At 41.5% G+C, this 21,693-nt stretch overlaps 1 protein-coding gene across 28 annotated transcripts in view; it reads right to left on the bottom strand.

Annotated features, from left to right (window-relative positions):
- Positions 1-21,693, bottom strand: part of SDCCAG8 (SHH signaling and ciliogenesis regulator SDCCAG8) — a 267,441-nt gene that overhangs the window by 201,912 nt on the left and 43,836 nt on the right. For 26 of the 28 annotated variants that reach the window (XR_007909721.3, XM_051820791.3, XM_008268182.5 and 23 more), the window contains 2 exons: positions 20,812-21,000; positions 12,496-12,634 (listed from right to left, as the gene is read on the bottom strand). Coding sequence is in view for 26 of the 28 variants with exons in the window: in XM_051820791.3 (XP_051676751.2) it covers positions 12,496-12,634; positions 20,812-21,000 (328 nt within the window). In the remaining 2 variants the exon portion in view is untranslated. Of the gene's footprint in view, positions 1-10,328; positions 10,460-12,495; positions 12,635-20,811; positions 21,001-21,103; positions 21,313-21,693 lie in introns of those variants that run through there. The other 2 variants (XR_016219741.1, XM_051820799.3) reach the window with 2 other exon arrangements.

Here is a 21,693-nt window from a genome sequence, read left to right as displayed (position 1 = left end):
AAATAAATAAAATAAATCTTTTAAAAAAATCAACTCACAATGGATCTAAATCTATGACTTGATGCCATGAAACCAGTAGATGAAAACAAGACACTGGCATAGGCAAAAATTTCTTGGATAAGACCCCAGAAGCACAGGAAATAAAAACAAAAACAAATAAAAGGGATTACATCAAGCTAAGAAGTTTCTACACAGCAAAGGAAACACTCAACAAAGTAAAGAGGCAACCCACTGAATGGGAGAAAATATTTACAATGATATTTGTATGATATTTGTGTTTTGGGGACTGGTCTATTTCACTAAGCATAATGGTATCCAATTGCATCCACCTGATAAAGGATTAATATCCAGGATCTATAAAGAGCTCAAAAAATTCAACAACAACAAAATAAACAATCCAGTTAAGAAATGGGCTAAGCACATGAACTGGCATTTTTCAAAGGATGAAGTACAAATGGCCAATACGCATATGAAAAGATGCTCAGTATCACTAGCCATCAGGAAAATGCAATTAAAAACCACAATTAGGTTTCATCTCACTGCAGTTAGAATGGCTATTATCCAAAAATCAAAAACTAAATGCTAGAGAGGATGTGGGGAAAAGGTACTCTAATATACTGTTGGTGGAATTTAAACTAGTACAACCATTATGGAAGACAGTATACAAATTCCTCAGAAATCTGAAAATAGATCTACCATGTGACTCAGCCATCCCATTCCTGGGAATTTATCCAAAGTAAATACAAAAAGCATACAGAAAGAGCTATTTGCACCCCTATTTTTCTAGCAGCTTAATTCACAATAGCTAAGATATGGATTCAACCCAGATTTCCATGAACTGATGACTGGATAAAGAAAATGTATCCCTGATGGAATACTAGTTGGTCACTGTGGCATAGTGGATTGAGCTGATGTCCCATATGGGTGCCAGGTCAAGTACCAGCTGCTCCACTTCTGATCCAAATCCCTGCTAACATTCTTGGGAAAGCATTGAAAGATGGCCAAAGTGCGCGGGCCCCTGCACCCATGAGGGAGACCCAAAAGAAGCTCCAGGCTCCTGGCTTTGGATAGGCCCAACTCCGGCTGTTGCAACATTTAAGGAGTTAACCAGTGGATGGAAGTTCTTTCTCTGTCTCTCTAACTCTGCCTTTCAAATAAACAAACAATCTTAAAAAAAAAAGAAATCCAGTCTTTTGCAGAAAATGGTTCCAACTGGATACCAGTATGCTTAGTGAAATATACTAACCTCCAAAACACAAATATTATATGCTTTGTCTGATTTCTGGAAACTAATGTATAGGGCAAAAAAAAAAAAAAATAAATGCACATTAGTAAAATTGACATCTTGAGATTTGCTTATTGTTTATAGCCCTTGTCTATACTCCTGAGGAACTGTGGTCTTAGTACTTACTACTTGTTGAACTCTTTATTTAATGGAGATTAAGCTTGTGATTAAAGTAAACTGAAAGTATATCATCAGGGCCAGCACTGTGGTGTAGCCAGTAAAGCCGTCGCTTGCAGTGCCGGCATCCCATGTGAGTGCCAGTATGAGTCCCAGCTGCTCCAACTTCTGATCCAGCTCTCTAATATGGCCTGGGAAAGCATTAGAGGATGGCCCAAATCCTTGGGCCCCTGCACCCATGTGGGAAACCTGAAAGAAGCTTCTGGCTCCTGATTTTGGATCAGTGTACCTCTGACCATTGTGGCCAACCGGGGAGTAAACCAACGGATAGAAGACCTCTCTCTCTCTGCCTCTGCCTCTCTGTAACTCTGCCCTTCAAATAAATAAATAAATCTTAAAAAAAATAAAGTCCATAAAAATGATTATCAATAATGTTAAGCATTTAACTTATTAATAATGCAAACTACTGATTTTTTATTTATAAATTCCTGCTTACCAGAAACTTGATAGTCTATGCTTATCTCCTCTTTTCAAGATATTTATGTTATTTTTTGTTTTGTGGCAGACAACATACATTACTTTGTATATCTTTTCTTTTTTTTTTCTCGGATCCTCCTGAGAGGCTCTCCCTTCTGTCTGGTGAGCAAGGGAAATTGTGTTTGTTTGTTTGTTTTTTTTAAAGATTTATTTCTTTATTTGAAAGTCAGAGTTACACAGAGAGAGGAAAGGCAGAAAGAGACAGAGAGAGAGATAGATAGAGAGAGAGGCCTTCTATCCCATGGTTCACTACCCAATTGGCTGCAATGGCCAGAGCTGCGCCAATCCATAGCCAGGAGCCAGGAGCTTCTACCAGGTCTCCCAAGCGATGCAGGGGCCCAAGGACTTGGGCCATCTTCTACTGCTTTCCCAGGCCATAGCAGAAAGCTGGATCGGAAGTGGAGCAGCCGGGTCTCAAACTGGTGCCCATATGGGATGCCAGTGCTTCAGGCCAGGGCGTTAACCCGCTGTACTACAGCACTGGCCCCTGTATATATCTTTTTTTTTTTTTTTTTTTGGACAGAGTTAGACAGTGAGAGAGACAGAGAGACAGAAGAGAGAAAGGTTTTCCTTCCATTGGTTCATCCCCCAAATGGCCGGCACGGCCAGCACGCTGCGCCGATCCGAAGCCAGGAGCCAAGTGCTTCTCCTGGTCTCCCATGCAGGTTCAAGGCCCAAGCACTTGGGCCATCCTCCATTGCCTTCCCGGGGCCACAGGGGCCACAGCAGAGAGCTGGACTGGAAGAGGAGCAACCAGGACAGAATCCGGCACCCCGACCAGGACTAGAGCTCAGGGTTCCGGCGCCGCAGGTGGAGGATTAGCCAAGTGAGCTTCGGCGCCGGCCCTGTATATCTTTTCAATGCTTTTTGATTTTTTTACTCTAAGTTACTATTCACTGCCCTTCTGATTACATTATAATCTAACACAAAATAATTTGGCAACTTGGGATAAAAAGTTTTGGAACATTTACTAGGTCTACTGGGTTGGTATTTAAAAAAGCATAAACCCTTTGTTTAGTGAATTATCTCATTATAAACACAAAATCACTTCAAAAGGGTCATGGAAAATAGAATTAAAAGATAAGTTTATTTTGGTGCAAAATGTTGTATAATTCTTGCATTTGAATATGCTCCTGGTAACTTCATGCCAAAGCCTGTGCCTCAGGCCATCCCATGCACCATTTCATACAGGCAGACAGGTCCCAGGCAGGTTAACTATTTCATCTGTTTCTTGTAGCTTTCCCATACTCATTTAGTGAAAGGCCAATTTTTTTCTCTTTTAAAGTTATCCCTAACTGTAATAACTTGCAACATTCAAAGAAAAACATTGAGCATATATTATATGCCAGATATTTTCAAAATGGCTTATATGGCTTACCATTTTTAACTCTCTCAATAAATTTTAAATAATTCTTGTCACTCAATTGAAGAAATGGGCTTTCAGTGATAAACTTGCCCAACTCAGAGACCTAGAAAGTCGAAGAGTGGGAATCTGATCCAAGGTAGTTTCATATAAGAATCTATTCAGGCCGGTGCCGCGGCTCACTAGGCTAATCCTCCGCCTGCGGCATGGGCACATTGGGTTCTAGTCCCAGTCGGGGCGCCGGATTCTGTCCTGGTTGCCCCTCTTCCAGGCCAGCTCTCTGCTATGGCCAGAGAGTGTAGTAGAGGATGGCCCAAGTCCTTGGGTTCTGCACCTGCATTGGAGACCAGCAGAAGCACCTGGCTCCTGGCTTCAGATCAGTGTGGTGCGGCGGCTGCAGTGGCCATTGGGGGGTGAACCAACGGAAAAGGAAGACCTTTCTGTCTCTCTCTCTCACTGTCCACTCTGCTTGTCAAAAAAAAAAAAAAAAAAAAAAAAAAAGAATCTATACATGGCATTGTAATATTCTCATGTTAAATGTTTATTTTCTCATAAAAGCTTCAGGCATTATTGTTAAATCAACAACAGCAGTCACTGTGCACTTACTCCCCATGTATGATCTCTGTCCTTAATGTGTTGTACTATGTGAACTAACAGTAAAACTACTACTAAAACAGTACTCTATACTTTGTGTGTCTGTGTTGGTGCAAACTGTTAAAATATTTACTTAGTAAATACTAAGTAGATCTTCTGTATATAAAGATAATTGAAAATGAATCTTGGCCAGCGCCGTGGCTCAATAGGCTAATCCTCCGCCTTGCGGCACCAGCACACCGGGTTCTAGTCCCGGTCAGGGCACCGGATTCTGTCCTGGTTGCCCCTCTTCCAGGCCAGCTCTCTGCTGTGGCCCAGGAGGGCAGTGGAGGATGGCCCAAGTCCTTGGGCCCTGCACCCCATGGGAGACCGGAGAAGCACCTGGCTCCTGGCTTCGGATCAGCGCAGTGCACCGGCCACAGTGCGCCGGCCACGGCGGCCATTGGAGGGTGAACCAACGGCAAAGGAAGACCTTTCTCTCTCTGTTTCTCTCTCTCATTATCCACTCTGCCTATCAAAAAAAAAAAAAAAATAGAAAAAGAAAATGAATCTTGATAAAGAATGGGATGGTTATGGGTGGGAGGGAGGTTATGGGGGGAAAAAGTGGCTATAATCCAAAAATTGTACTTTGGAAATATATATTTATTAAATAAAAGTTTAAAAAAAGCTTCAGGCATTTTCACTTTCCTTATAAATTCTCATTTGTATTTAATTCCTATTTACTGAACATGCAATACACAAATGGCACACTAGATGGCAAGAGATACCAAGAAGTAAAGAACAAAGTAATCATTTCATAGCTCAGTAATAAAAATAGCTAGGCTTTACATTAAATTGTGCCCTCTTACTTCCTAATGTGTTTTAACCCAATCTCTAGATACAAGCCACTTCATAAACTGTTTTAGCAATCGGTCCTTGTACTGATTAGTATTAATTCAGTGGAAATGCTATAAATTCCCAATACAACACCCTTGCTTGTCCTTCACTGTTAAGTTTTAAAAAACACCAACTACAAAGCTTTACAGTAATAGTTCAAACTGATAATTTGCTTTAATTTAATTGAACAAATGTTTATTGTGCAATTAATATGCAAATGGTCATGTTAGGAATACAATAGATGTCGCAGTTGACTTTCAAGGTCTTTTGGTAGATAAAAGTGCCTCCACATTTTTGTGCAATATCAATATGGACATAGAGAAGGAAGAGATTCATTCAAAAAAGAAGGACTGGGGAAAGCCTGCAGGAGAAGTGCCACTTGAGTTAAGCCTCACAGAATGAACCGGATATTTCATAGTATAAATACTCAAAAACAACAGCATATTCAAATGCAAGAATTATATAACATTTTGCACCAAAATAAGCTAATCTTTTAATTCTACTTTCCATGACCCTTTTGAAGTGATTTTGTGTTTATAATGAGATAATTTGCTAATTAAAGGTTTAATGCTTTTTTAAAAACACAGTATAAATACCCAGTAGGGCAGAAGAGTACAGAATGAGTAAACGCATGACAATGGACATTTGTGGCTCATGTTCTGGAAAGCACATGGACTATATGGAAGAGTAAAGCAAAAGGTAAGTCTAGAAAAGAGCAACCAGAAAAATCTACAAGGTCATACTAAAGAATCTGTCTTGTCTTCTATTGCAAGAGGGAAGCTAACTGAAAAGGGAGACTTGGTACAATTCAGGAAGACTACAAAAACAATGTGAAAGACACAGTGGAACTGGAAAAAGCCAGAGGGAAACCAACTAGAAGGCTATGGCAATAGTGTACAAAAGTTGCAGTGTGTGTGAAGACTTGCGCCAGGACAGGGATATGGGAATTGAAAAGTTGGCATTGCAAAGTAATGGACTCTGATGAGAGAGCGAGCTTGGCAACTGATTGGATGTCAGGAATGAGGTATGGGAACAAATCCATATATTTTAAAGGATATAAGCTAGGGCTGTGGGTAAGATAGTTATGCCAAGTTTTGAAAAAGATAATATAGAAAATAGTAGAAAAGGAGTGGCAAGTTAGAAGGTAGAGAGAAGTTTTAATTTTGTTGTGTATAGTTTCAGATGTTAGTAGGATAACATCTCCATAAAGAAACAAAGACAGGGAATGACAGCAACGTGGCAGGAAAGCTAGGAACTAACTCTAGGGAATGTCTATATTTAAGGCTTGTGAAAAAAAGTAAAGACATGTAAAAGTAGACAACAGTGATAAAAAGAGGACCCATGGAAGCAACATATCAGCTGAAACAAGGGAAACAGGTTTTACGTTATGATAGGGCACTTAATGGCTTCCAAAAATACAGTCTGACAGGGCCTGCACTGTGGCATTGTGGGCTAGGCCTCCACCTATGGCACCGGCATCCCATATGGGTGCCAGTTTGGGTCCCAGCTGCTCCTCTTCCAATAGAGCTCTCTGCTATGGCATGGGAAAGCAGTGGAAGTTGGCCCAGATTTTTGGGTCCATGCACCCACATGGGAGACCCAGAAGAAGCTCTTGGCTCCTGCCTTCAGATCGGCCCAGCTCCCGCCATTGTGGTCATTTGGAGAGTGAACCAGTGGATTAAAGACCTCTCCCTCCCTCCCTCCCTCCCTTCCTCTCTCTCTCTCTCTCTCTGCCTCTGCCATTTTGTAACTCTGCCTTTCAAATAGATAAATAAAACCTTTTTTTAAAAAAAATACAGAGTTTGAGTCAAATGAGAATTGATATGAGGTCAATGGGTTTGGTCATCAGGAAGTGACTACTTGACCACTAAATAAACAGTTTAGTAGCATGAAACCTAACTGCAATTTGTTCAAAGTCTAACTGCAATATGATCAGAAGTGAGAGGAAAGCTAGCAGGACAGATAGTTGCTTTTAAAAAGCCTGCCACTGGGGGCTGGTGACGTGGCTCACTTGGCTAATCCTCCACCTGAGGCACTGGCATTCCATATGGCACCGGGTTCTAGTCCTGGCTGCTCCTCTTCCAGTCCAGCTCTCTGCTGTGGCCCGGGAGGGCAATGGAGGATGGCCTAGGTCCTTGGGCCCTGCACCCGCATGGGAGACCAGGAGAAATACCTGGCTCCTGGCTTCAGATCAGCACGGTGCGCCGGCCGCAGCAGCCACTGGGGGGTGAACCAACGGAAGGAAGACCTTTCTCTCTGTTTCTCTCTCTCACTGTCTGTAACTCTATACCTCAAATAAATAAATAAAATATTAAAAAAAATAAAAAGCTTGCCAGTGAAATGATGGACAGAGGTAGAAAATTGAATGGAAGCTGAATACATGAAGGTTGCTTTTTGTTTGCTTAAACAGCTGTAGACAGGATGAGAGGGACAAACAGTGGAGAGGGAGGGACAGAGTAGGCAAGAAAGATATGATAACAAGTAGTTCAGGCCCCCTGCAACCCTAGAAGTAGAAGACATCACAAACTTATAGAAGAAAGAGATTCATCTTGCGAAATAGAGGGCCAGAAAAGGAAAAAAATGAGTTGGACAAACATTCAAGGGATGAGAAGATGCTGGGGAGGGTCTTGGCAAGCTGTCTTGACCTCAGTAAAGCAAAAAGTGTGTCTCCTGTTGAGAAGAGTGTGCTGGGAGCAGAGGTAGGTAGGAAAGTGTACTTCCTGTGTAGAGTACAGACGGTATTCAACTACAGAGAAAAGAACAAGGGGACAGAACCTACAGCCACTGCAGGTTACCTGTATCACACTCTACAGCACAGCTCATTCAGCAGTTTTCCTAAACAACTGTATTTGGCAGTGCTTAGGCTGGAAGCAACAATAGATTAACTTTCACCGGGCACTGGCAAAGTAAGTGAACAGGAAAGATAAGAAGAAATTCTTGAGTGCTAATGAGAATACAAGTTGCAATACACTTAATTAGTGGAACTTTACTGAGTCTGTATTTATGAGCCAAACACTAATGCAAGACACTGGAGATTTAACAGTGAACAAGACAAGTAAGTTACTGTCAAAGGTTTTCAAGGTTATTGAAAGATACAAATAAGTAATAATAACATATTTCAATAATGTTATAATGAGGAGTAGTTCTTAACTGGAGCAAATTTGTTCCCTAGAGGAAATCTGGCAGTGCCAGGAGACATTTATCTTTGCTTATCACAATTTGGAGAAAACCAGTGTACTACCGGTATCTAGTAGGTAGAAGCCAAGAATGCTATTAACATCCTCCTATGTTCAGGACAGCCTTCAAACAGAATTGTATAGCCCCAAATGTTAACAAGCCATGGTTGAAAAACTGTGCTATAAAAACACATAAGAGGTGTATAGAATCTAGACACAGAAGATCAGAGATTTTCTATAGAGACTGCATATGCTAAGATCTATAAGGAGGTAGAGAAATCCAGGCTGTGAAGTGGGAAATTTGCACATCATATACATTGACTCAGAGACTAGAGAGAGCATGGGATAATCACTGGGTTTACAATCATCACCACTGCCATTCCTTATTGAATATTATTGTGCCAAGGTTTCTATATGACAACTCATTAATAATCCTATCTGTCAGTTATTAGCTTAATTTTACATATGAGCAAAAAAAAAAAAATGAGCCTCAGAGAAGTTAAATAACTTCTGCACGTTCACATGCCAGTGGATGGTGGAAGAGGAAATTCAGTCTAGATCTGGCTATCACTAGTAAGCCCATGCTCAATCATTAAATTCTCCAGGCTTTCCAAGCTGATGACGGCTGAGTCTGCATGTGAGAGGAGAGTAATGAGAAGTGGTGCTGGAGAGGTAAAAGGAGCCGCATTGTGACAGATCTCATAAGCTTGGAGACCCTCCTGAATGCAGTGGGAATTCACCAAAGAACTTTACTTTTTTTTAAAAAAGATTTATTTATCTATTTTGAAAGTCATGAGTTACAGAAAGAGAGGGAGAGACAGAGAAAGAGAGAGAGCAGCTAGATCAAATGTGGAGCAACTGGGACACAAACTGGCGCCTGTATGAGATACTGGTGTTGCAGGCAACGGCTTTACGTGCTATGCCACAACCCTGGCGCCAGTTTAAGAATTTTTAAAAAGAGAGTCACATGATCAAATCTGTCTTTAAGACAGATCATTTCAAGCCATAGAAATATAGGGAACAGATTAAAGAAAGGGCAATACTAGAGGCTATTGCAAGATATAAACAAAGATATTAATTCATTTTAATATTTATTCGGAGATAAATATTACCATCTTAAGAAAACTTTAGACAGTAAAATTTACACTGGGTGATTGCTTGAAAATGAGGGATGAGGAGAGGATGACATCCAATTTCCAGTTAGATCCTGTTAGCAGACAAGGACACCACTGAGTGAGACGGATTTGGGGAGTGAATGTAATGAGTCCATCTGAAATTGGAAGATTCAAATTTTACTGGGAAGGAAAAAAACACTAGTTGGGAGACAACAGATACCAATGAGAAACTGGCAAAAAAAAAAAAAATAGAGGAGGCTGAAGAACAAGAGGTAGGAATGAGGACATGGAGCAGATTTAACTGAGATAGAGAGGAAAGAAGAGGGGCTAGCAGTGTGACACAGTGAGTTAAGCCAACACCTGCGATACTAGCATCCCATATGAGTGCCGGTTTGAATCCAGACTATTCCATATGTGATCCATTTTCCTGCTAATGCACCTGGGAAAGCAGTGAAGACGGCCCAAATACTTGGACCCCTGTCACCTATGTGGGAGACCCAGATGGAGTACCTGGCTCCTGATTTCGACTTGGTATCCCTTTGGGTAGTAAACAAGTGAATGGAAATCTCTCTCTTTCACACCCTCGCTCTTACTCTGCCTGCTAAATAAATAAATAATTCCATTGGTTCCATCCCCAATTGGCACAGCAGGTAAAGCCGCTACCTGCAGTGCTGGCATCCCATATGGGTGCCGGTTTGTGTCCTGGTTGCTGTACTTCCAATCCAGCTCTCTGCTGTGGCCTGGGAAAGCAGTAGAGGATGGCCCAAGTCCTTGGGCCCCTGCACCCATGTGGGAGACCTGGAGGAAGCTTCAGCTCCTGGCTTTGGATCAGCTCAGCTCCGGCCATTGCGGCCAACTGGGGAGTGAACCAGCAGATGGAAGACCTCTCTTTCTCTGCCTCTTCTTCTCTCTGTGTAACTCTTTCAAATAAATAAATCTTAAAAAAATAAAATGAAAAGGGGAAAGATTGAGAAAAGTAGACACCAAAACGAAAGCCTGGAAATGGTATAAGAAGTGAAATTCATACAGAATTAATATTTTATTTATTAGAAGCTTTTAAAAAATTGATAGTGAAACACACACACACACAGAGGCAGAGAGAGAGAGAGGGAGAGAGGGAAAGAGGGAGAAGGGAAAAGAGGAAGAAGGAGAGAGGGAGAAAGGGGGAGAGGGGGAGAGAGAAGGGGAAAAGGAGAGGGGGAGAGGGAGGGAGGGAGAGAGAGAAGAGTTCTCATCTATTGGTTCATTTGTATAGTGTGTTTCACCTGTTCATTCCCCAAGTGCTCACAATGGCCAGAGGGCAGCTGAAGCCTGGAGCTGGCTGCCACTGTTGTCTCCAAGGGTCTGCATTTGCAGGAAACTGGAGTCAGGAGCACAGTCAGGACTTCAACGCATTCTGATATGAGATACAGATGTCTTAATCAGCAACTAACTACTAGGCCAAATACCCACCTCCAGTCCCAATATTTTAATGAAACACTGATGTTACTAAAGGTTGAGTATTCCTTATCTTAACTGCATAGCACCAGAAGAATTTCATATTTCACAATCTTTCAAATTTTAGAATACTTGCATAGACTTTGTCAACTGCATAACCCTAATATAAAAATCTGAAGTGTGCCAAAATCATAAGTTTTTTTGAGCATCATGTCAGATTCAAAGATATTCATCTATCATAGGATTTGGGATCTCAGATTTTCAGATTAGTGATGCTTAATCTAGATAATGCTATTTTGTCTGTTTGTTTGTTTATTTATTTATTTATTTATTTATTTATTTATTTTTGACAGGCAGAGTGGACAGAGAGAGAGAGACAGAGAGAAAGGTCTTCCTTTTGCCGTTGGTTCACCCTCCAATGGCTGCTGCAGCCGGCGCGCTGCAGCCGGCACATCGCGCCGTTCGAAAGCAGGAGCCAGGTGCTTCTCCTGGTCTCCCATGGGGTGCAGGGCCCAAGGACTTGGGCCATCCTCCACTGCACTCCTGGGCCAAAGCGGAGAGCTGGCCTGGAAGAGGGGCAACCGGGACAGAATCCGGTGCCCCGACTGGGACTAGAACCCAGTGTGCCGGCGCCGCTAGGCGGAGGATTAGCCTATTGAGCTGTGGCGCCAGCCTAGATAATGCTATTTAATAAAACTTTTGATAATGATGAAAATGTTCTCTTGGGGCTGGCACTGTGGCACAGCGGGTTAACGCCCTGGCTTGAAGCACTGGCATCCCATATGGGCGCCGGTTCAAGACCTGGCTGCTCCACTTCCTATCCAGCTCTCTGCTATGGCCTGGGAAAGCAGTAGAGGATGGCCCAAGTCCTTGGACCCCTTTACCCACGTGGGAGACTGGGAGGAAGCTCCTGGCTCCTGACTTCAGATCGGCGCAGCTCCAGCTGTTGCGGCCATCTGGGGAGTGAACCAGTGGATGGAAGACCTCTCTCTCTCTCTGCCTCTCCTCTCTCTGTGTAACTCTGACTTTCAAATAAATAAATAAATCTTAAAAAAAAAAAAAAAGGAAAACAATCTCTACCTGCACTGTCCAATATGGTAACCACCAGCCACATGTGGTTATTGAAGTACTTGAAGTATATCTGGTGTGGCAGGGGAAAACACACAGTAACTGTAATGATTAAGTTGTGTTTCTTCAAAATGGAGTGACAGTAACCTCCTATTACTAAAATAGCCTGGAACACTGATCACTAGGTATTTATTATTGTCATCATCATCATTAAACATATCTAATTAGCTTATGATGAATCCAGACTTATAGCTAATGATGCTATAAATATATGTATATGCTGTCATCTTTTGTATGTTATCAAAATTTCCATGTACGGCCAGCGCCGCGGCTCACTAGGCTAATCCTTCACCTGCAGCGCCGGCACCCCGGGTTCTAATCCCAGTCGGGGCACCTGATTCTGTCCTGGTTGCTCCTCTTCCAGTCCAGCTCTCTGCTATGGCCTGGGAAAGCAGTAGAAGATGGCCCAAGTCCTTGGGCCCCTGCATCCACATGGGAAACCGGGAAGAAGCTCCTGGCTCCTGGCTTCAGATCGGCACAGCTCCGTTGCGGCCATCTGGGGAGTGAACCATCGGATGGAAGACCTCTCTCTTTCTCTTTCTCTCTCTCTCTGCCTCTCCTGTCTCTGTGTAACGCTGAATTTCAAATAAATAAATAAATCTTTAAAAAAAAAGATTAAGCACACAATCTCTTAAAGTACTTTACCATATTATACTACATTCTCAGAATAGTGATCTAATAAGAATACTTGCAGAAGAATAAGACTTCTTCAAATAGCTAATTTGTTTGGTATAGAAAAGCCAACATTAGATTAGTATTACTTCATGCATTCGAAAAAGAGAGTTTAGCTATAGAAGAATAACCAAAGACCAATTCAGAAGAAAAGAGTCATTCTGTAATGCCTCCATTTTCATCTTATTAACTTGCCTTGGTTTTTTCAAAATTGGCTTCTTCGGTCATTTGCACAGCTTGTTTCACCTGTTCATAAGCGCTTGCTTCTCTTTGCTGCACATCTGCCAGGCTGCTCCTTACGGAAACTAATGCAGACATTAAGTCATCTCTTTCTCTGTCAGCACAAAAAGAACATTCAAAACAAGAAATGATCAAACGAGTATATACTCATACATCAGGAGGGAAAGAGCGTTAATACGTATTAGAAGAGCCAGGGTGGGCTGGCTCAGCACATACTAAAGCACACTCCAGAGAAAGACCCTCTGTCCTGACTTGTGAGCAGCAAGCAGAGCAGCCAGAGAGGCTGAGCGCATTCATGGCAGGACTGCATCTGCCTAGGACAATAACCTGTTGTGGAGAGAACTGGCACATTAGGGACTACAGAATCAAAGCCAAAAAACAGCAAATTAACTTAACAGCAGGGTTGGGGTGACGTTTGAGGGGGAAGAAGAAAAGAAAAAGTGCACCTAAATAGGAAAGTTAGGTATTGTATCTAAAAACTCAGTCTTTTAAGAAAGAACTAAAGCTATGTTTATGCTGCTGGTTCTCCTCTCATTTATTTGAACAGAAAATATATACCTTTTCATTTTATCTTCCTTTATAGTTTTCTTTTTGCCTTTCTCTTTCAATTCTTTCAGATATTCATAAACACATTCTTCTCTTTCAATAAGCACTGGTGTGAAATCTGTGAAATCCCTTGGTTACACATATAACATTCACAGTTTAACAAAGTCTCATCCCTCTGGGTTTGATCATCACCAAGTCCTACCCCCACTTCAGTTATTCTCAATAGTACCCTAAGCTAAGCTGTTTCTTTGTGGGTAAAAGTGAACTGAATGCCAGCATGCATTCAGTTCCCTGTAACATAGCAAGGATCCATTCTGGTAGGTTAAATAAATCCCATACAAAATATTCCAGGATAATTGGAATAAAAATGTTCAGGAGGCCAAAGAGAGAGAAAAGTGAGAAAATTTCTATACACACAAAGCAGAAAAATTTTTGTTGGACCATTACATATTCTATTCCATGTTTTGTTAAAGGAATTAAGTTTTAAACTGTGATTTCAAATTCAACTGAAACAGTTTTCTTTTCATTGCCAAGTTCTAAACTACCATAAAATAGCCAACTGCGATTAAAAAAAAAAAAACAACTTAGCAAACTTTAAAGAATCATAGAGTAGAAGCTTATAAACTTTTAAATTTGAAATGCTTTTAGAATTAACCAAATTAACTCCATTTAAAAAATGTGATGAAAGAAAATAATCTCAGCTATTTGTAGTATTTGGAAGGCAGCCACATTTTAAGAACACTTAACACTGAACAATGTTACAATTATTAGCAGTTTCATAAAAGCTCTTTTTGCTAAAAAAAAAAAAAAGGGTGAAGTGCTACAAATATAAAATTCATGGGATCATGGTGATCTTTAGAATTTCCTAATAAGAGCAAATTTTTTTGACAGAATAAAGTACAATAGATTATGTGAAAAAGTCTAAGAATCAAAGCAATGTTAAGTTACTCTAGTTAAGTAAGAAAACATATTTATGTTTAAACAGTTATATTTGAATTTATTTGCAATCCCAAAAAGCACAAACATAAAAGGGAATTAGCTTCATCACAGATATGCAATCCAAATAGGACTTATAATTTAGAAGAAAAGCAAACTTTACTCTTTAAAGACAGCAAATCAATACACGTGTCTTATAATCAGCTCTCAGATTTCTAATACTCAGTGAAAACCAAAAGTTACTACTCAGTTATATTCTTTTATTAAAAAAATACTCATTTATGGGACCGGCGCTGTGGTGCAGTGGTTAATGCCCTGGCCTGAAGTGCCGGCATCCCATATGGGAACCGGTTCAAGACCCGGCTGCTCCACTTCCTGTCCAGCTCTCTGCTGTGGCCAGGGAAAGCAGTAGGAAGATGGCCCAAGCCCTTGGGCCCCTGTACCCACGTGGGAGACTGGGAGGAAGCTCCTGGCTCCTGGCTTCAGATTGGCACAGCTCCAGTGTTTACAGCTAATTGGGGAGTGAACCAGAGGATGGAAGACCTCTCTCTCTCTCTCTCTGCCTCTCCTCTCTCTGTGTAACTCTGACTTTCATATAAATAAATACATCTTTAAAAAAATACTCATTTATTTATTTGAAAGGCAGAGTTAGCGGGAGAGAGTTAGAGGGAGGAGGAGGGAGGGGGAGGAGGGAGGGAGGGGAAAAGAGAGAGAGAGATAGAGAGAGAGGGAGGGAGGGAGGGAGGGAGGGAGGAAGGGAGGGAGGGAGATCTTCCTTCTGCTGGTTTACTCCCACATGGCTGCAATAGCTGGAGCTGAGCCTGTCCAAAGCCAAGACCAAAAGCTTCTTCTGGGTCTCCCATGTGGGTGCAGGGGTCCAAGTACTTGGGCCATTCTCCGCTGCTTTCCTAGACATATTAGCAGGGAGCTGGTTCGGAAGTGGAGAAGCTGGGACTCGAACCAGTGCCCATATTGGATGCTATTACCCATTACGCCACAGTGCTGGCCTGTCTACTCAGTTATATTCTAATCTATTTCTGATACTATGGCATCATCAAAGACAAAATTCTAAATAAAAAGAATGGACAAGAAAAGCTCCAACACTTGAAAGTATGCTAACAGAAACATCACAACAGGTCAAAATCTAATTTGTTTGTTATGGTAGACTCATATTTAATAAACTTAATCTCTTTCCACAATATTCTCTTGCCAAGAATAGAGTTTGTCATCCACTATATACTCAATGACATAAACAACAAAACTGAATGGATAAAGAATCTTCTCTAAGAGGGCATCACAAGAAGTAAACTAAAGCTTCTTCCCATTACTTATATTTTCTGATCTAAATTGAAAAAGTCATCTGACATTTAGAACTGGAACCTAAAGAATTTAGTTGCTCTGGTTCAAACATTTTTCAGAATATAGACTCAATAACTTTAGATTATTGAACAATAGAGAATCACCAAGGATAAACCCCGAAATACAGATGTCTGTTAAGCTCAACATTCAACAGACCACAAAGTGATTATTCTAAAAATCTGGGTAACCACTGGACTGACATACTCCACTTTTCTGTAAGATAAACACACTACATGCTTTAAGCTAGTGCCTCAGACAAATTGAGAAGCTTGGAGGTAGTCATTTTGACAATTTGGAATTATCCATTCAGTTACTGCATTTTGGTTATGGTTTTAACTCTGCCAGACCATATACCAAATTGCAAGCATTGCAAAGTTGAGGGAAAAGGAAGGAGGGCCTCTAGGTTCAGTCAGATGCAGTCCTGCTCTACAGCTCAGAGTCCCCAGCCTAGAGCTAGGCCTGAGTGAGAATCTAACAATGGGAAGTTACACAATACAGATGATATATAGAAGTGAGGGTGGGAGCAGCTCTACAAATCACCATTTTTCAATGCAAAAGCTCAGTGAGTGCTTGAAAATACTATGAAAATGTTCTGATGAATGTGATCAAGGGATTTCTTGAAGCAAAGCAAGCAAAACAGCATTAGTCCTGCAAAATGCCATGATCCTGCCAAAAGCACACTTGATGACGTAAACAGCATGAGTTCTGGGGTGAAAGAGCATGCACTTACACACATTGATGAGCATGTAATATTTAAGGAAATTAGTGTAACAGAGCAAAAAGTACTGAGAAAGTTCCTTTACCATCTCAGCCAACTATTTAAGCAAAAGGGAGAATTGGTCTGATACATGAGTATGTGCATGAGTTTTAACTTGAGATACATAGTGCCTAAGAAATGCCTCATAATTCTTAAATTCTCCCATGATATTATCAATTTATGCAGCATTAAGTATTATTAATAAGCATTATTACTACTTTTTTAAAAAGAAGATCTAGAGGGCTGACTACAACATTTCTTTGTTCCTCATTTCTGGGAAGTTCCTGCTATAGTCTTTCAAAGCCAACTATACAGAACACTGCCAATGACCCACTCCAAAATTACAAGCTGAACTCAAGTCTCTGGGCAGTACTGTGGTAATCATATCACCTTTTCAGAAAGTACACTGAAACTTTTCCAAGGTATTATGAGCTCAGAAAGCAAGTTAAAATAAAGCAGCTCCATCCTGATTACCAATTGAAGGTGTTTTGATCATTAGGCAAGAAAAAGAGGTTACAGTTACTCTTATATACATTATGGTACAGAGAGGCTTGAGTGAAAAGCAGATGTTCAAAAACACCATGAGGACTTCAAATCAAATTTAAAAACACACACAATATCATAAACAGTTAAATATAGCCTTCAAAAACTCCCTGAGATCCCAAAATTGTGCCTGACCCTCTCCTTGTCAACTGTACAAGTCACTTGTGTCATTTATTCAAAACAGGATGTATTTATTCAAAAAAGGATGTAATAAGGGAGCTTAAAGCAGGTATCATAATACTTCTAAGAGGCCATGAAACTCTTGATTGATCATTTTTAGGGTTTTAATTCTATGCTACAATCATATATGGATATGATACGATAACAGCTTATTACAGGGTCAGGCTTTAACTACACATAAAACTGGAAATCCAAACCTGAAAAGTGCTGAGAACTTTACAAAGTCAGCATAGCACTCAATATTCAGCATTCTGCATTGATAAGCTGAAAAAAGCTTAAGGCCAGCTTAAGCCAAGGGAATCATATAGACAAAAATTTTCATTTACAGAAAAGCAGCAGTATTTCATCATATTCTGTTACTAAAACAGAACATGAGACAATGATATATTGACAAAGCAGAAAATTGAACTAAGTAGTTGACATTTACTGTAAGCGGTTAAGAGATCAAATTTAGGATAGAGATAAAGGAATACATGACTGAGCAAGAATTTAATTTCTAAATGACTGCCAGACTTGGAATCCAACACTATAGCTTCCTTTTAAAATCTTTTTCTCATTAGGTAGAAGAATAATATGAAAGACAACAGGAGAGGAAACTCTGTTTCTCTGTTTTTCATTTATTAGTTGACTTTGCTATGCTACCTGTTTTTAAACTTTGCCTCTTTCTGTAATTTGGTCAAGCTTGCTTGCCTTTTTTTTTTTTTTTTTTTTTTTTTTGACAGGCAGAGTTAGTGAGAGAGACAGAGAGAAAGGTCTTCCTTTTCCGTTGATTTACCCCCCAAATGGCTGCTATGGCTGGTGCACTGCGGCCAGCGAGCACCGATCCGAAGCCAGGAGCCAGGTGCTTCCTCCTGGTCTCCCATGTGGGTGCAGGGCCCAAGCACTTGGGCCACTGCCTTCCAGGGACACAGCAGAGAGCTGGACTGGAAGAGGAGCAACTGGGACAGAATCTGGCACCCCAACTGGGACTAGAACCTGGGGTGCCGGCGCCACAGGTGGAGGATTAGCCGAGTGAGTCATGGCACTGGCCTGGTTAAGCTTTTTTCACTTTTAAATTATTTTTTTATTACATTCTGTTTCTGAAATTATCAATATAAAGACCCATTTGTTATAAACTTTTTTTAAAGTGTAGACTCTGCTCTTTTATACTTTTTAAAAAAGATTTCTTTCCCTTTCTCTCTCTCTCTCTCTCTCTCTCTCTCTCTCTTTGAAAGGCAGAGTTACAGAGACAGGGAGAGACAGAAAGAGAGGTCTTCCATCAACTAGTTCACTCCCCAAACGGCCATTAATGGCTAGAGCTGGGTAGATCCAAAGCCAACAGCTTCTTCAGGGTCTCCTGTGTGGGTACTGGGGCCCAAGGTATTGAGCCATCTTCTGCTGCTTTCCCATGCACATAGTGGGAATCTGGATCAGAAGTCGAGCAGCTGGGACTCAAACCAGTACCTACATGGGATGCCAGCATTGCATGTGTCGGCTTTACCTACTATGCCACAGCACCAGCCCCTGTTATACTTTTTTTTTTATTAAGATTTATTTATTTATTTGCAAGGTAGAAGTAGAGTCAGAGAGACAGACAGAGAAGTTTTCCATCTGCTGGTTCACTCCCCAAATGGAGCAGCTGGGACTAGAACTGGTACCTTATGGGATGCCAGCACTGCAGGCAGCAGCTTTATCCATTATGCCATAGTGCTGGCCCCCTGTTACACATGTTCAATTCCTGTGCCTTCTCCCATCTCTCCAGTGCATATCACTATTAAATATTTGATGCTTATTCTTTTAAATCTTTTTCTATACATATTATGAACCTACAGAAATTTTGTACTGTGATTGTACATGGACTTCAAAAATTACAATTTCATATAAACTGGGTATATCGTTGGATATCTGGTATATTGTTTACTTTAAGCAATATGTTTTAGAGACAATCTCCTGTAGAACAGAGATTCTATTTCATTTAGACTATATATAAAATTTTACAGTTTAACTAAAACACAACTTACTTTCACAACATTACAAAGAATAATGCAAAAATCTTCCTTTTAAAGGCCCTGGGGTCAGTGATGTGACTCAGCGTGTTAAAACCACAGCCTGCAGTGCCTGTACTCCATATGGCTGCCGTTCAAGTCCCGGCTGCTCCACTTCTGATCCAGTTCCCTGCTTACGCGCCTGGGAAAGCAGTGGATGATGGACCAAGTCCTTGGGCTCCTGTACCCACATGGGAGGCCTGGAAGAAGCTTCTGGCTCCTGACTTCAGCCTGGCCCAGCCTGGTCATTGCGGCCATTTGGGGAGTGAACCAATGGATGGAAGATCTCTGTCTCTCCTCCTCTCTCTCTTTAATTCTGTCTTTCAAATAAATAACCAAATATTTAAAGGCGCCACTGTACATATGAGCTTTTTTTCTTTAGGGTAGATTTTGTGAGGAGCAACTCGGACTAGACTAAGTTACTGGAATTAAGACTTATTCTATGCATCTGCTCTCCCACAATATGGAGCTGGGAGAGGAGGAAACAGCTTCTACACAGCTGCCTCCAGTTCGACCAATAACCTGCAGGAGCTGATCCTGCTCCTGATTGGAGGAGAGCAGCGTACTCGGCGTGTGGGTAGCAGAGTTGGGATTGGTGGAAGAGGACTATAAAGGAGGAGAGAGACAACATGCACCAGGTACATCTAAGGGGAACATCTATCTGAAGGAACACCTGAGCAGCCCCCGAGAGAGCCGGCCGGTGGTGTGCCACTCCCCCGCGAAAGTGGGGAAAGTGGCAGGGGGGCCCGCCCCTCACGGAGGTGGAGGGACGGCAGCCAACCCGGGAAGAACCAGCAGCAAACCCGGGAAGGGCTGAGCAGATAAAAGAACAGTGCAGGGTCCTGTGTCGTTCCTCCGTGAAGAGGAGGAGCGACAGATTTTAAAAAGTTAAATGCACAATTTAAACAGTAATCGATAGTACTATATTACCTTCCAAAGTAGTTGTGCCAAGTTATAGTTCCACCAGCATAGCATGCAAATACTCACTAACTCACGATCTCATCAACTACTGTGATTATCAGTTGTCCTAATTTGTTGTTCTGATGGATTGTGTTTTGAGATTATATTGATTTCTTCTTTTATTGCTCACCAGTTCCTATTTTTTTACCCACTACATAACTGAGCAGTTTGCCATTTTTGTTTCAAAAGAAAATCTTTATACATCCTACCAATCTTGTTACATCTGACAAATACTTTTTCCCATCTTTGAATTTAATTTGTAGTATTTTATCACACTGAGTTTTAAGAACAGTGCAAGATTTGTAATTTGAGAATCATCAAACTAGAAAGAATTATAAAGATTATCTAGTTCAACTCTCTCGCTCAAGATGAGATTGAAACCAAGAAATAAAAGTTATTTGTCCAAGGTAACATGGTTACCACAGTTGGCAGAGACAACCAATTCTGTCTTCAAGAAAGCTATAGGGCCGGCGCCGCGGCTCACTAGGCTAATCCTCCGCCTTGCGGCGCCGGCACATCGGGTTCTAGTCCCGGTCGGGGCGCCAGATTCTGTCCCGGTTGCCCCTCTTCCAGGCCAGCCCTCTGCTGTGGCCCAGGAGTGCAGTGGAGGATGGCCCAGGTGCTTGGGCCCTGCACCCCATGGGAGACCAGGAAAAGCACCTGGCTCCTGGCTCCTGCCATCGGATCAGCGCGGTGCGCCGGTCGCATCGCGCCGGCCGCGGCGGCCATTGGAGGGTGAACCAACGGCAAAGGAAGACCTTTCTCTCTGTCTCTCTCTCTCTCACTGTCCACTCTGCCTGTCAAAAAAAAAAAAAAAAAAAGAAAGCTATAATAAACTTTTAGAATTCATTTTATTTGAAGCTTAACATCAATCATGTGATTTAGCATAGGGATAAAAAAACACAATCTCCTTTAAAGACACAATTTTCCATGTTGCCACAGGCTATGTCATGGCAGTGTACTTACTTAGTCAGTCTTTCGATGGTCTGCATATGAATGTTATTATGGGTTTGGGAAAGGACAGCTTCATGCTGAGCACATTTCAAACAAAGACCACCAACGCGATTAGAAAGATTAGCAGCAAGAAGAGACTCTTTATGCTTTAGCTGCTCTTTAAGATCTTCATATTTTTTCTGAAATCCAGCATAGTCTTTCCTAAAAAGCAGGGAAAAGAATGGTAGGGAAAGATCAGGTAAAGGCACTAATTTCAAATGACTCATCATAGTGATAACTACCACTACCATTTAGGAGTGTTTACCTTGTGAGATGCTTTATATAAAAGACATTATAAATTCTTAACCACAACCCTGAAATGAAGGTGTAGTTCTCCTAATTGGCACATTTAATATAATAAAATGTCATTATATTAGGCCGGTGCTGCAGCTCAACAGGCTAATCCTCTACCTGTAGCCCCGGCACACCGGGTTCTAATCCCGGTCAGGGCACTGGATTCTGTCTTGGTTGCTCCTCTTCCAGTCCAGCTCTCTGCTGTGGCCCGGGGAAGGCAGTGGAGGATGGCCCAAGTGCTTGGGCCCTGCACCCGCATGGGAGACCAGGAGGAAGCACCTGGCTCCTGGCTTTGGATCGGTGCAGCATGCTGGCCATAGTGGCCATTTGTGGGGTGAACCAACGGAAGGAAGACCTTTCTGTCTCTCTCTCTCTCACTGTATACTCTGCCTATCCAAAAAGAAAAAAGAAAAAAATTTCATTATATTAAATAATTAGTTGTGGTTTGTATAAGATTTTATACAAATTAGAATCTACCTGATATTGGCTGTCTTTTCAAAGGATCTTACCTCTATCAACAACACACATACAGATGCATGCACACACACACAGATACACGCA

Source organism: Oryctolagus cuniculus, chromosome 13 (genome assembly GCF_051225735.1).
Source record: "Oryctolagus cuniculus isolate XC-2025 breed Fujian yellow rabbit chromosome 13, ASM5122573v1, whole genome shotgun sequence".
Taxonomy (NCBI): Eukaryota; Metazoa; Chordata; class Mammalia; order Lagomorpha; family Leporidae; genus Oryctolagus; species Oryctolagus cuniculus.
The sequence above is the reverse complement of the archived record's forward strand: the minus strand, read 5'-3'. Positions and strand labels throughout refer to the sequence as shown.